At 34.8% G+C, this 14,114-nt stretch overlaps 1 protein-coding gene across 1 annotated transcript in view; it reads left to right on the forward strand.

The window, feature by feature from the left end:
- LOC140165642 (inositol-3-phosphate synthase 1-A-like) overlaps window positions 1-4,712 on the forward strand; it is a 32,845-nt gene extending 28,133 nt beyond the window's left edge. Inside the window, exons 11-13 of the mRNA XM_072188936.1 lie at window positions 2,836-3,028; window positions 3,724-3,862; window positions 4,377-4,712. Coding sequence (XP_072045037.1) covers window positions 2,836-3,028; window positions 3,724-3,862; window positions 4,377-4,587 — 543 coding nt within the window. The 3' untranslated portion in view covers window positions 4,588-4,712. The remainder of the gene's footprint in view (window positions 1-2,835; window positions 3,029-3,723; window positions 3,863-4,376) is intronic.
- The last annotated feature ends 9,402 nt before the right edge of the window (window positions 4,713-14,114 follow it).

Consider the following 14,114-nt stretch of genomic DNA (forward strand, 5'->3'; position numbering starts at 1 on the left):
AAGGCCCTGTATGCAATAGCTGCCAGGTGTCATACATGTTCAATATTTAATGCGGAAACTGTCAAATGTCTATACGGCAGCTATTGCAGGTACGGCCATCTTGTTCTACACCCATGAATTGTTTGATGTGGGATATTTTGGTTGGCATTTGGTAATTATTTGACTTGGGGATATTATTCTTAAGAGAACTTGAAGGCAAGAAGAATTGTTTAGCCAGATTTAATAAGGCCAAGTAAAATAAAATACAAGTTTCTCGTCCCCGCCTCGCCTCCTTTTTGCCGCCGCCTCCTTTTGTTTACTATTTACTATTAAAAAAAAAAAAAAAAATCGATTTTTTTTTATTTTTTTTATTTTTATTTTTTTTAAAGTTATTAACTGTTTTTCCTACCCTTGCACAAACTCTGATCCACCCCCAAACCTTACTACATGTATACAAACCCACCCAAGCCCAACTAGCCAAACACCCTTGACCCAACCCCCCAAAGGGAATTAGGGGTGAAATTGATTTCACCCCAAAATCGGACCTATATTTAGATTTTAAACTTAGTAAATACATGAATATATTAAGAGTTTCAATTACTTTATTTAGTCTCATCTCATCTCATGGCAATTTTTTTATGGCTAATTATAGGAAGGAGAAACCTTTCACATAATTTTGGAAATTAAAAAAAATTCTAAAATTCTAAAAATACTCGAAAAATACATTTAAGTGCAAAAGCTTTTTTCTTCTGGTAAGAATTTTTTTTTTCGTGCAACAGCTTTTTCTTGCAGGTTAGAAATTTGATAAATAGGCCCATGCATGCATTTTGTATATGATGACCTATTTATCAAATTTCTAACCTGCAAGAAAAAAGCTGTTGCATGTAAGAAAAAAGTTCTTACTCAGAAGAAAAAAGCTTTTGCGCTCGAATATATTTTTGGGTATTTTTAGAATTTTAGAAAAAAATTAAATTTCCAAAATAATATGAAAGGTTTCTCTTTTATTTTGTTAGCGATAAAAATAACAATTTCGATGAATTGAGGCAAAATAAAGTAATTAAAAGTTTAACACATTCAAGCATTTTAAAACATTAAATTTTAAATATAGGCCTGATTTTCAGGTGAAATCAATTTCTCCCCTAATTCCCTTTTGGGGGTAAGGGCAAGGGTTTTGGAATAGGTTAAAGGTTAGATTGGCTTGGGTGGGTGTATATTTGGGGATGGGTTAGAGTTTGTGTAAGGGTAGGAAAACATTTTAAAAAATATTAAAAAATTAAAAAAAATGTTCGGTATCGGTTTAAGTTTGGTATTGATTTCAAACCGATATAAACCGGGAAATTGGGTATATCAAATATGCCCATTTTTAAAGCTGAACAAATGTACATTTTCACTGTTTCTGAATTTTGAAACATGCTTAGCAAGTGGACTAAAAATGATACAAATCATTTGTTTTGTCATACATTGCATCAGTATACTCAAATAGCACAATATTGGTGATTAAATATACATTGAACAGTCATATTTAGCATGGCGGCCATCTTGGAAAAAATAGCAAAAAATTGAAAAATAGTAAATAGTAAAGCCCTGCCTCCTCCTTTTTTGAAAAAGTCCGGACGAGAAACTTGTTTCTTTTTTTACATGGCCTAAGTTAAGAAAATATTAATATGATTGAACCAATATGGAGAAATATTTAATGAAAGTGACCGATTGCTACTTAAAATAGGATAGAGATGTTTGTGAAATTACGGTCATAAACATGCTTGATGAGGGTAGGGGAAAAGGAAAGGAAGAAAATAAGGGAACAAAGAAGAAAGTAGACGGAAGGATATTAATAGAACAAAAAGAAATAAAAGGAGGAAAAGTAATTAAAATAAAGTGAAAAATTACAAAATATTTAAGAAAAATAACCATTTCCTCTTCTTTATCAAAACGCAGTGTAAATAATGTTGGTTTTTTCGGGGTTTTTTTCATTTGCTCATGCAATCTTTAATCCTGTTGTTTAAATTCTTGTGTCATTTAAAGACATGTGACTCCCCACTAACAGAATACAAGGAACTTCTGATTACTGTAGGCACAGGCAATGTTCGAAATAAAGCACTTTTTCGCTTGTCAAAAATCATGTCAGACGATTATGGGGAGTCACAGAAGTCCAAAATTTGCCTTTGGCAGACTACTTTGGTGTAAAATTGATCATTTCATCCATGTTTACATTTAACTTTGGGCTGCAGCCAGCTTTCGGTGTGGACTGCTCCACATATCATAACCTGCTTGCTGGTGTCCTCTCAGGAGTCACCAAATTTAACATGGAAAAACATAGCTGCATTGTAAATAATAGTTACAAAAAAGAACAAGAACTGTCTTTAAAAAAGACACATCGATAAAACACATGGCTATATATTCAAAATTAAATATTTTAACCTATGACCTCAACATAAAATTATGACATAGCTTCAAAAATGCCATCACAATTTGGACCTTTATGAGGAGACTGGTCACCCAGGCTTGGTATCAGTGAGTTTTTGGACACTTTGCCCCAAAGTTGATCATACACTCGAGGTCATAGATTAAAATAATTAATTATGAAATCTACATATCATTTTTCACCCTGATGTGGCAGGGATGCCAGTGTGCATTTTATTGGGTGAAGCTTCAAATCGCTAGCGTACGCTCAAAGCGCTGGCATACACACATACGTGATTGAAGATGTTGCATAGCGAAACAACTGCATCAGTGCGTTGACATCACTGCCACACCAGGGTGAAAAATGGTATACCAACAGTTATGAACTTTCATTCTAGAAATAAATATATTCACATGTTACTAAATTTGTACATATTTATTATCTTCTCATTGCAGGTCGTTATCAAGTACATCCCATATGTCGCTGACAGCAAACGCGCCCTGGATGAGTACACCTCAGAGATCATGATGGGAGGCAAGAACACTATCTCAATGCACAACACATGTGAGGACTCCCTACTAGCCTCACCAATCATCCTAGATCTCGTCATCTTAGCTGATATGTGCCAGAGGATTGAATTCAAGACAGGTTAGTGGCAAATAAAATGTTACTTCAACCTTCACATCTTCAGAACTATTCTTGTTCCAGATTTTAGAATGGCAGAACTATTATGTAATAAGCCCAACAGTTTAGCAGCAACAAAATGTGCACTTAAATGTTTTAGTATGACCTATCTGGGAACGTTTAGCCCAATGGAAAGGGAATCATATTATGGCATAATGTTTTTGATTGCTGGACACTTGACTTGAATTCTATGGTTCCATGTTTTTCCATGGTTCGTATTATCCAAATCATCAGAGCGTTATACAACTTCACCCACCACACCTCAACAAATTAATGCTTAGCACACCTGACCCTTGAAAAGCTCAGTGAGATTACAGAACTATACTGTAAGGCGACAGAAAAAAACCAACCTGCCCAAACAACCCAGAATTTAAAACATTGGGCAATTTTTTTCCTGTTTAAATGAATACCGACCTGACGATTTTTAGGGTCATTTTCACACCCCTCCCCCCAAAAAAAACCTGGCCAATCAACACTACTTGAAAGATCTGTTCACTCGTAGAACATGATTGTTGTTTTTCATCGCTTAAAAGCATAACATCAAGACAAATTAATAAGACATGTAATGAATCAAATATGGCAAAAACTAAGCATTCAAATATGTCAAAACCTAATCATTCAAATGTCTAATTCTTCTTACTTTTGTTGTATCACTTCAGAATCGTGCGCAGACTACCAGAGTTTCAACTGTGTATATTCCATCCTGAGTTACCTGTGCAAGGCACCATTGGTACCAAGAGGTGCTCCTGTGGTCAACGCACTCTTCAAACAAAGAGCATGCATTGAAAATATCTTCCGGTAAGTTGACTGTACAGGATACAAGGAACTTTACTGTAGGCACAGGCAATGTTCGAAATAAAGCGCTTTTTCCCTTGTCAAAAATCATGTCGGACGATTATGCACTTGTCCGATGTGCAACTACTGTATTTTACTTCCAAAATCATGATTTACATAATGTATACTAAATAATTGTCATCATGTTTCATTGTCACTACCTCATCACAATCTCCCATAAGGTATATTGCTGATAGCGATCGATAGGCAAAAGTAATGCATGCTGGGAAGGAAAAGGGCTTAAATTTGTGATTTCTGGTGACACACTTTATAGCTTTTGAGCCCTTATCATTCCCAGCATACATCACATTTACCCATCAATCTCGATCAGCAATATGCCTAATTTATTTTGTTTACAATTTCTAAATATTCATTTCAGTTCTGAATGTGTTCAGTTTTGCCCCAGGGTTTAATATGTGAAAACTGTATTCTGATATTGAGTATTAATGTGTTATCAATTTATTTTTCATTCTTACAGAGCATGTATCGGACTGCCACCACAAAACTTCATGACCCTTGAAGACAAGCTGAGCAAGCCCCTCTCAATGCCAACAGTGACCCAAGAAGTCGGTTCAGTAATACCTGCCGTCAAAAAAGCCAAGCTGGAAAGCAATGGCGTACACAAGAACCCCAGTGGCATTCCCATTGGCATCGCAAACGAAAATGGCACTGTAAATGGTACCCACTAGCCATTGTGTCCGTTTTTGTAGCTATTAGTTAACAGGATTAGTTCTTCATATGTGGACACACTACGTGTGATGCATAGGGGTAGTCAAATTTGGTTTGACTTTTTTGCAGAAATTTGAACCCATCGATAAAATTTCAACCAGATTTAACACAAATTGTCTTAGTTTATACAACTTTTTCTCCAAATTTTGAGGACATTTCTATTTCCCTAAAAAAGTTGGGGTCATTGATATACCAAAAGCCTGAAAATGCTACACCCCTGTATGGTCATTTGTACCAAGTACCCCTCGTGTGATGTCACAGTAACCAATCAGCACTATACCATGTTCACAAACCATGTCCATGTATGAAAAACTAATCCTGCCAAGTATGTCTTTTCAGAGGAGCAAGAGAAACTAGTTTCGGCATGTTACCATGGTTATCACCTGTTACGGTAACATTTCTCATTCTTGAGGGCCAATTTGCTGGTAGAGCTGTTTCTAACTACTATCCTTGTCGTAAAAGACAGTGGATTTCTTCTGACTTTCTCAGAGGCTAGCTGAGAGTCAAATCATGTTGTGCCTATAGATATATCAAATCAAATTATATGACTTTATTTATACTTGTTTCGCGTTGTTCACTAAGTTTGTACAAATTTTGCTAATTTTATGAGGTATTAGGACGAGCTAAAAATGTGTGATTGCTGCTAATAATTGCATAAATTAGTACGATGATAGTTAGTATCAAAAACTCTTATTAGGTAAGTCTACTGCTAGCATCACGGTCATACCATGCCAAATTTGACAGCCTTGTCATGTATTATTATTCCATCATCATTTTGATGTCCGATTTTGTCTTTTTGCCGTATGTCCGCTACAGTAGCATAATTATGCTTTGTTCTTACAAAAATGCAAAGATCTGAATTATAGGGGGTCCTAGTTCAGAAAATCGCTGATTAAGCCTTCAATAGGCCTTAAATTTTATATTGCGACTTGAAATCAAGTTGGTTTTATATACATGAATATTTGATTATGCACTTACAATGAATTTTTGCCATAATTGTGGTAAATGGTATCTGCCATGTTCTATTGACGATAGACACATGGCTGGGTCTCAAAACTATACTTTTATTATCTAAATCCAAATGCAAACTCGGGTTTTCTATTTACAAATCAATTGTATAAATTGTCATTTGTCAAAATGTAGTAAGCAAGGACGTTTTAAATAGTGAAACTTGGTGTGATAATAAAGGTTTGGGTTGTTTATATTAAGTTCAGGCAGTTTTTAAAGCTTATGTATATATAATAGAATTAAGCAATGTTAGAATGGAGACGGTCGCAGCAGAATAGAAAAGTAGTGAATAGAAAATTATTTTGTTGGCTTGTTTTAATATTATTTAGAGGTTAATGATTTATCTTTTGTTATTTATGATATGATTTTGAAATCAAGTTGATTTGATTTACATTGTTGTTACTAGGAAATGTTGTTACTCTCAAAGAGCCATACTGGCTATTTTAGTTGAAATCCATACTCCCCCTGTGGAAGATATGACTTTCACCTTCCACACAGGGAGTGAGATTAGCCCATTCACTCAGGATATGTAGTAAGGTCATAGTTGAACAGGGTCTTAGATCTACCTCCTGTGATTTGTTCAACACACATTTCCATATGAGTGTTCATTTTCTTTTGTTTTATTTATGTATTAAGCTGTCTATCTTGGCAGCAGTGTGTATTGCGCTTTGATTCCTTGGGAAAAAAAGCTCGTTTGAAGCAGTGTTGGATTTATCTGGATTGGCATAGCAAAATGCTACACAATTTTCAATACTTGCTTATCAATTTTTCTATTGAAAAGCATAAAAATAATATGCAAAAAATAGCCACAAAACCATGATTACATAGGTTTTGTTGAGATATGCCAAATTCAACATTAATCATGCATGCTTATGTCGCATGTCTACAGATCTGCAATATTTTCCCCACGATTAAGTTAGTACCAAAAAAAACATGCTATGCAAAACATAGGAATTGCAAAAACAAAACATTTGTTTAGCAATTTTTTGCTACTCAAAATAAATACAAATCCAACGCTGTTTAGAACTATTATTATGTATGTATTTATGTAAACAAGATTTGTGGAAGTTAGATGCATTGGTGAATGTTATAATATTTTTATTTTTATTTGCTATAATATAGTCACTGCCTGTACAGAATACAATGATACATGTTGAAGTACAATAGTATTGTCTTTTCGTTTCTTTGTTTTTTGAAAACAATTCTCATAATCAAAAGTTGAAAAAAATTCAGCATGTGGTTGACTCTCTTCAGTTGCGGCACCATTGGGGACATGTGGGGGAAATTTGACCCCTTAAAAACTTGGGCGCCCCCTGTCGGAACAATAAAGTTGCTGATAATTCCAGTCCCAGTTATAGGCATGGTGGTGCAGCTGTCCATGATATTGACTCATAATCTGGAGGTAATTGAGGTTGTGAGTTCGAATCCCATGTTGCCAGTGTGTTGAGCACTTAGGTAAGGCTCTTTACCCCTAATGCCTCTCCCAACACAAAAATGGGTACCGGCTTTATTCAATGCCAGAAAGGTAACAGACTAACTGTAGGTGTAGTGATCTCCCCGAATCAACATTAAATGGCGGATTCGGGGCCCATAACTCGCCAAACTTACAGGTATTTTCCCCAGGTCCCCCCCCCCCAAAAAAAATCACATTGTCCCTTCCCCACTGCAAAAACATAATGGTGCCGCTACTACACTGACTGTCTTTGTATTTTATGTTAATAATTGTACTTGAATAAGACTTTGTAGCGTAAGTTCTATGGTATAACTTTATATTCGCATTGTTTCGGGATACGTACTTGAAATACAACTTATTATTCTATAGTGCAGTCAGTCACATCAATGTGCATTCCTCTGGGTGCAGTGTCAAATGTGATGGTTCACTCAAAACACTGTTGACAGCTGCGCACGTTTTAAGACGAAATACTAACCTCGATGCGTTGATGTCACCGACTGCACTTAAAAAAAAAACAGTGTACTGTTACATTAAGGGGTACTACACCCCTTGATAAATTTGTGTCTATTTTTGCATTTTTCTCAAAAACTAATAACACAGTGGTAACAAAAGTTATGTATATTATAGGGGCAAGGAATCCAATTACTACACTGGTATTTCAGTGACCCAAGACAAGCGGTTCGTTATTTATGATAAGAAAAGAGGTACCACTAGAATGTACCTCATTTTCTATCATATAAACTGAACCGCTTGTCTTTAGTCACTGAAATTTCAGTTTAGTAATTGGATTCCTTGCCCCAATAATATACATAACTTTTGTTACCAGTGTGTTATTATTTTTGAGAAAAATGCAAAATAGTCACGAATTTACCACAGGGGTACCCCCTTAACATTCTTTTGTTTCAATTTAGACAATAAAAACAATAAAAATGATAATTATGTAAATTATTTCATTGTTACCACGGAATAATGTTACAGAAAAATAAAGACAACTTTGGTTGTTTACTTGATTTAAAACAGACATTGGTTATTATTGTAGTTTATTCACTTTTGTTTCTCAATATTTAATATTTGAGGGCAACCACAGATTAGGCCAAAAAAAAATATTGTTGTGTTGCCCTCAACCGTGGGAAAATCCTGAAAAATCAGGGTCGGCATTTTTTTTTTTTTTTTTGAATGATGATTTTTACAGATTTGTTCAAAAAATCAATGTTTTTCACTTAAAATTAATATTTTTTTGAAAGACTAGTCTTTAATTGATATCTAACAGGTATCCAGAAGTCAAAATTGACAAATGTCCCTAATTGAAGAAGCATTATTTAATATTTAAGGTTTTTTTAAAACTGAAGGTTTAAAAAAAAGAAGAAACCGACCGTCCGACCCAAATTTCCCACTTGAGGGCAACACAACAATATTTTTTTCTTGGCCTTAGGGAACCATAGAATTAAAGGAAGTGCCCGGCAATCATAACATTATGCCTTATATGTTAGAAAAATAATTATCAAGCATGAATCACATGGTTTTATTAAAACAAACACATATTTATTTAAAACAATCATATTGACCTTAAAAACAAATAAAAACAGCCGTCTCTCACCACACGATTTTCAAATTTCCTGGGCACCGAAATTGCCTGCGACAATGACATCCCAGTAACACAATGAAGGCTGACGACAATTGAGCACAAATAGCCATGACGTCATTGCCCTAGACAATTCCGGCGCGGGAATTTTGAATATCGATTGTTGAGAGCCAACTGTTTTTAATCGTTTTTATGGTCAATATGAGGTTGTTTTAAATAAAACCATGTGATTCGTGCTTGTTGTAAATTATTGTTTTTCTAACATGATAGGCATAATGTTGTGATTGCCGGACACTTCCTTTAAAGAAACTTGACAAGGGTCTTATCTTTTCAGTTTTCATAAGTCTATTGTTCAGAAACGAAAACACAAGGGAATAAATGAGTTGATCTGTAACTTGAATTCATTGCTAAGTACCAGTCAGCTTATTTCAATAGAGGTGGATGCCTGGCCTGTGTCAATAAGGGGTGGTGCAATAATTATGTGTACCCCCAGGGTGGTGAATTCTCAAAGTGGTGTGCCAAAATCGCTCCCCCCCTTCTGAAGTGCCAAAAATCTTTGGCCCCCTTTTGAAGTGCCAAAAATCTTTGCCCTGCCTTTTGATGTGCCAAAAACTCTTTGTCCCCCCCCCTTACACATGCAAGATTTTGGGGAACTTAAATTTAAAGCCTGAAATTGTCTTATAATGTCGAGCACAGCGAGCAGGAAATTGTGCATATTTGAACGTGTTCCAAACGTTTTCCTACACCTTTTTAGGGCGTAATATAGAAACGGTGCCCAAAATATCTGTGCCAAAAATCGCTTGCCCCCCCTTTTGACCTGCCAAAAATTGCTTGACCCCCCTATAATTCACCATCCCAGGGGTACACATAATTATTGCACCACCCTTAAAGGCTGGATAAGACAAGATTATGGAACACCTGTGTTTTTAGTGGTCTCTTCTTCGATGTTGTTAAATTGGTTCACATTAATGTGACAAAATGCCAATCCGAATAAAAATGTTCACTTTTTTCTGTAAAAACATTGAAAATAAGCCCCTAGGAGGCTAACACTTCAGAATAACATGTATACGAAAACGTCAAGTCTTTGAATTTTGTGACTGTTGCAAAAATTAAAATTTATTTTTTGGTGCCAGTTAAAACTAAGTAAAGGAATAAGATTTAGCTATGTTTCATTTGGAAAAATAGGATTATTTTTTAAAACCAAAAAATTAGTTTCATATTTTTATGGAATTGGGATAAGTGCCCTCAATAGCCACTCTCACCATAGACTTTGCATACAAAAAATATGCCTCCCCAACCCAGTCATAAGAGACAAAATCACTGAAAATCACACTGTTTTAGCTAAAAATCCCAAATTTTTGTCAGAAATAGATGGGAGATACTCTCCCAAACATCCCCTCTGTGATATATGCAATGCATTAAGGTTAGATTAACCAAAACCTAGTCCTGATATCAAATGAGGTGATGTTTTCGATGAGCATTAAATTATCCATTTCCCAAGAGCCCGGGGGCCACTCATGTATTAAGTTGTAAGCAGGGCTGTCAACTTTTTGGAAATGCTAGGTGTGATTATTTTTTGTCGACTACAATGTTCATTTTGACCCATGGCCCTTGAGAATCTAAAAAGTGGGGGTAGGGGAAACTAATTATTTTTACGATGCGTGAGATTTTACTCATTTGACAGCTCTTTGCGTGATATATACTACCTAGGTGTGAGATTATACTACCTTGGTGTGAGACCGTGAGAAAATGAACAAATGCACGAGACTCACGGCCAATGCGTGAGAGTTGACAGCCCTGGTTGTAAGCATCTGTGTGAATTGACTTTCAAAAATGACCTTAAGCATGCTAAGCAAGAATGTCAAAAATTTGTCAAACTAACCCTAAACGAGGAGTTTACTCAAATAAAAACACCCTATAAAGCAAAGAATTGGTTTGAAATTTGCTCCTAAACAGGGAAAGACATTACATGTGTCGGTATGAGTGTCATTCAGAATTTTTTTTAATCGCTCGGAAATCACTCTTTTGTGCCAAATAACTTGATAAATTTGTCACAACTGATGGCCGTAATTGGGACATTTAAAATAACTACCCAAAGCGAGGATCATCCTTAAAAAAAACACCCCTTCTTCCAGTAAAATGAGTGTTTTTACACCCTAATCGCAGATCCGTGTGGATCCTTGTTTTAAAGCCATTTGCGTACAACTTTTATACATGAGTGGCCCAAGAATGCCAGAAACAAAAGGTAAACAAATCTTCAACACCACTCAACACTTGCCTTTTAATTCACATTTTATTTGTCAGATATTCACATTCCATAAGACTCCGGGCATAAGACAAAAAGAGAAACCCTGTTATTTCTGTATTTGGGCCCCCGACCCAGGTCCCAGGTTCTATTTTTAAAATAATTTGCTGTAGGCCTATGCATGAAAAATTGAGGGTAAAAATGTAACAAAATTGCAATTTATTTACAGATTTTGGTGATTTTTACCAAGAAAATGCCTGTCCTCCTAGAATGGATTTTTTTGTTGCCTTGTGATCAAATATTCCTCACTAGCTGGAAGCAAAATGGCTTGCCACTGGCACAGAAACAGCTGTTAATTTCTATTAAAATTCTGTTAAAATTCGGATTTTGGCACCTTTAGGTTTTGTTAGTGTCGTAGATGTGCTAACATGGCCAACTAGTAGTTGTTAAGCTGAAACCTGTGTTTTTAAAACAAAATAAAACATTTGACATGAATCTGTAAATTAGCTGCATGTATTTGAATGGGGTTCAACTTTGTCAATACTGCGGTTTTCTTTGTTTTTTGCCAAATTGTTCATTTCAAAAAAATAATGACAATTGTAATGACTTATCCTTCACTTTAAGTCATAATGTACGATCTTATTCTTATAATATGAAATTGGTTCATTTTTTTTCAAACCCAATTTTCTGCATATTTGTAATGTCCCGACTTGCCTAAATGGAATCAGCCAAATTTGTTGTTGTGGGTCAACAGAGCAAAGTTCGACATAAAGTCATAATTTGAAATTATGATTTTATGTCCTCCCATAGAACTGTATTCTAAATGGCCAAAATAACCAGTGGGGTCTTTTTCACTTTACCTTGTTATTTCAACTTAAAATGGACAGCAACCCTTCCTGGCAGTTATTAATATTATTTCAATATTTTGAATAAAAAAATTAATAACAAAATTAAAATTTGACGGAAATCGTACATTAAGGCGCAATTTAATTTTTTTCCTACCCTTTCGCAAGGATCACTGATGAGAGTGACAATGCCTTCATATCAGCACATAACTGCATTCTTCTTCTGTATATATTATATTATTTACTATTTCATATTTGAAATATTTTATACAGTTACCTTCACCGTACTTGAATCAACATTCATTTTTTGAGATGATTAACTCCCCCCTGAAAAAAACACTAAATTAGCAGGGTAAATTTTGGACAGGAGTTTTGGTGAAAATATTAAACAGGCACTTGTCAAATCCTAGCTAAGACCCTGGCTCCAACATTATTCAAACCCAAGGGTGTGTCCACCCAGGCCAACCGATTAAACAAACAAACAAACAAGTCATTGTTTTGTGTGTTTTTTTCACCCAAACAACATTCAATCCAATGCAGTTTTATATAACTAGGGATAACTAGGTTATTCCATTTACAATTAGAAACCCTCTGTGGAAAGTGTTGAATTCCAACCGTTCGAGAATGATCCAAAAATATCCTCTGCATCATGCACTGAACAATATTGGTAAAAGCCAAATAGACTGTGGAATTTTCCACAGGATTCTGCAATTTCACCTGTAATTATAGTGCGTTCAATCAAACCTTGGATCATTCGCTTGAATGGATAGTGTGTTTTAATATTGTGTGACAGTAGCTGAGTAATGTGTATTGCCCAGGCCAGGCTGTGTTGAGACCTACAGCTTATTACTTTTCCATTCCATGGTTACTGCAATTATTGCTAATAATAGGTTTTCCCAGAGTATTTAGCACTTGTGTCATTCATATTCATGAAAAAGAAAGTTTAAATTTGTCCTAAAAAATCGAAGTCCCACAAACTCAAAACCAATTTGATCATTGAATTTCATATTTGTATCAGTATATTTCAAATTTGTATGTTTCATTGATATTTGTCAAATCTGTGGTCAATTTCGTCTCGTGTGACGATGATTACCGAATCGTAAAGCCAATTTCGTCTTTTATCATTCATTTTCAGACATAAGTCATTTATATTCGTCAGGTGTTGATAAAATGGATACATTATAGGCCTATAAAAGGACAGTGTTCATTATAGATTATGTTGATGATCTTTTAACAAAATTATATAAGAAAATGAATGAAAGAAAACACATTCGGATATTTATCAAAAAAGCAAAAGAAAAAAATGTATAGGCCTATAGGCATACATAAAATAATCTGAAGGAATATAAAGTATATATTGCATCAATATAAGGTTTATCGCAAACTTATCAGAGAAGAAAATCAAAGAAATGAAGAAATACAGAACAGAATTACATGCAATAAAAGCAATCCAGTAATCAGCCAACAAAATAAAGTTGCTTAAGAATGATGCGGACTAATACAAATATGTATAAAGAATAATCTTAACATGTTTAATCTTTCTAACAATTATTGGACTGAAAAAGTAAAACGAAATTAAAACCTCTGAGCTCATAAGCATAAATAAAAGATAAAAATCCCGGATAAAAATAGGCCTATATAAAACACCCAAGATTGAACGCACGTTTGATGTATATTGCATATAGGCATATAATATACGAGACAAAATTAAATGAAACGATAATGAATTTCAATGAAAAATGACGAATTTTCAGATGAATTTGAACCGCAATTTTACGAAAATCAATGACACAAACACAAAATATAATGCTGTAATGTTAAAATCTAATGGCACAATAGTGAAATTGTACTAGAGTTTCTAGCTCGAAATTTTTTCGGGACGAAATTGAAATGTCTTTTGTACAGAAATCAATGACACAAGTGCGAAATACTCTGGGAAAACCTATAATAGTGCATGTACAGCTTATTACTTTTCCATTCTATGTTTATTGCAATTATATTGCTAATAATAGTGCATGTCACATGGTCTGATATGGACATATCTCGAAATGCCACAAAGGTATGACCCCCATATAGCTCCATATGGTGTCAAATGAAAGAGACAAAAGTAAAGAATATAATAAAAATATTTCCCCACCCAGGGGTGACACTCATCATAAGACCAGGTTCAAAATTCATATGGGTCCTTTTCATATCTCAACATGCAAAGAAGGTGGTGTCAAATAAAAGTAAAGAATATAATAAAAATAATTTCCCCACTATGGAGGTGTCACTCGTCATAAGATCTTCATACTTTGGGTCCTCCTCATATCTCAAAATGCCAAGAACAGTGGCGGTGCCAGGAATTTTTTTCA

The sequence above is a fragment of the Amphiura filiformis genome, chromosome 12 (assembly GCF_039555335.1).
Source record: "Amphiura filiformis chromosome 12, Afil_fr2py, whole genome shotgun sequence".
In the NCBI taxonomy this organism is placed as follows: domain Eukaryota; kingdom Metazoa; phylum Echinodermata; class Ophiuroidea; order Amphilepidida; family Amphiuridae; genus Amphiura; species Amphiura filiformis.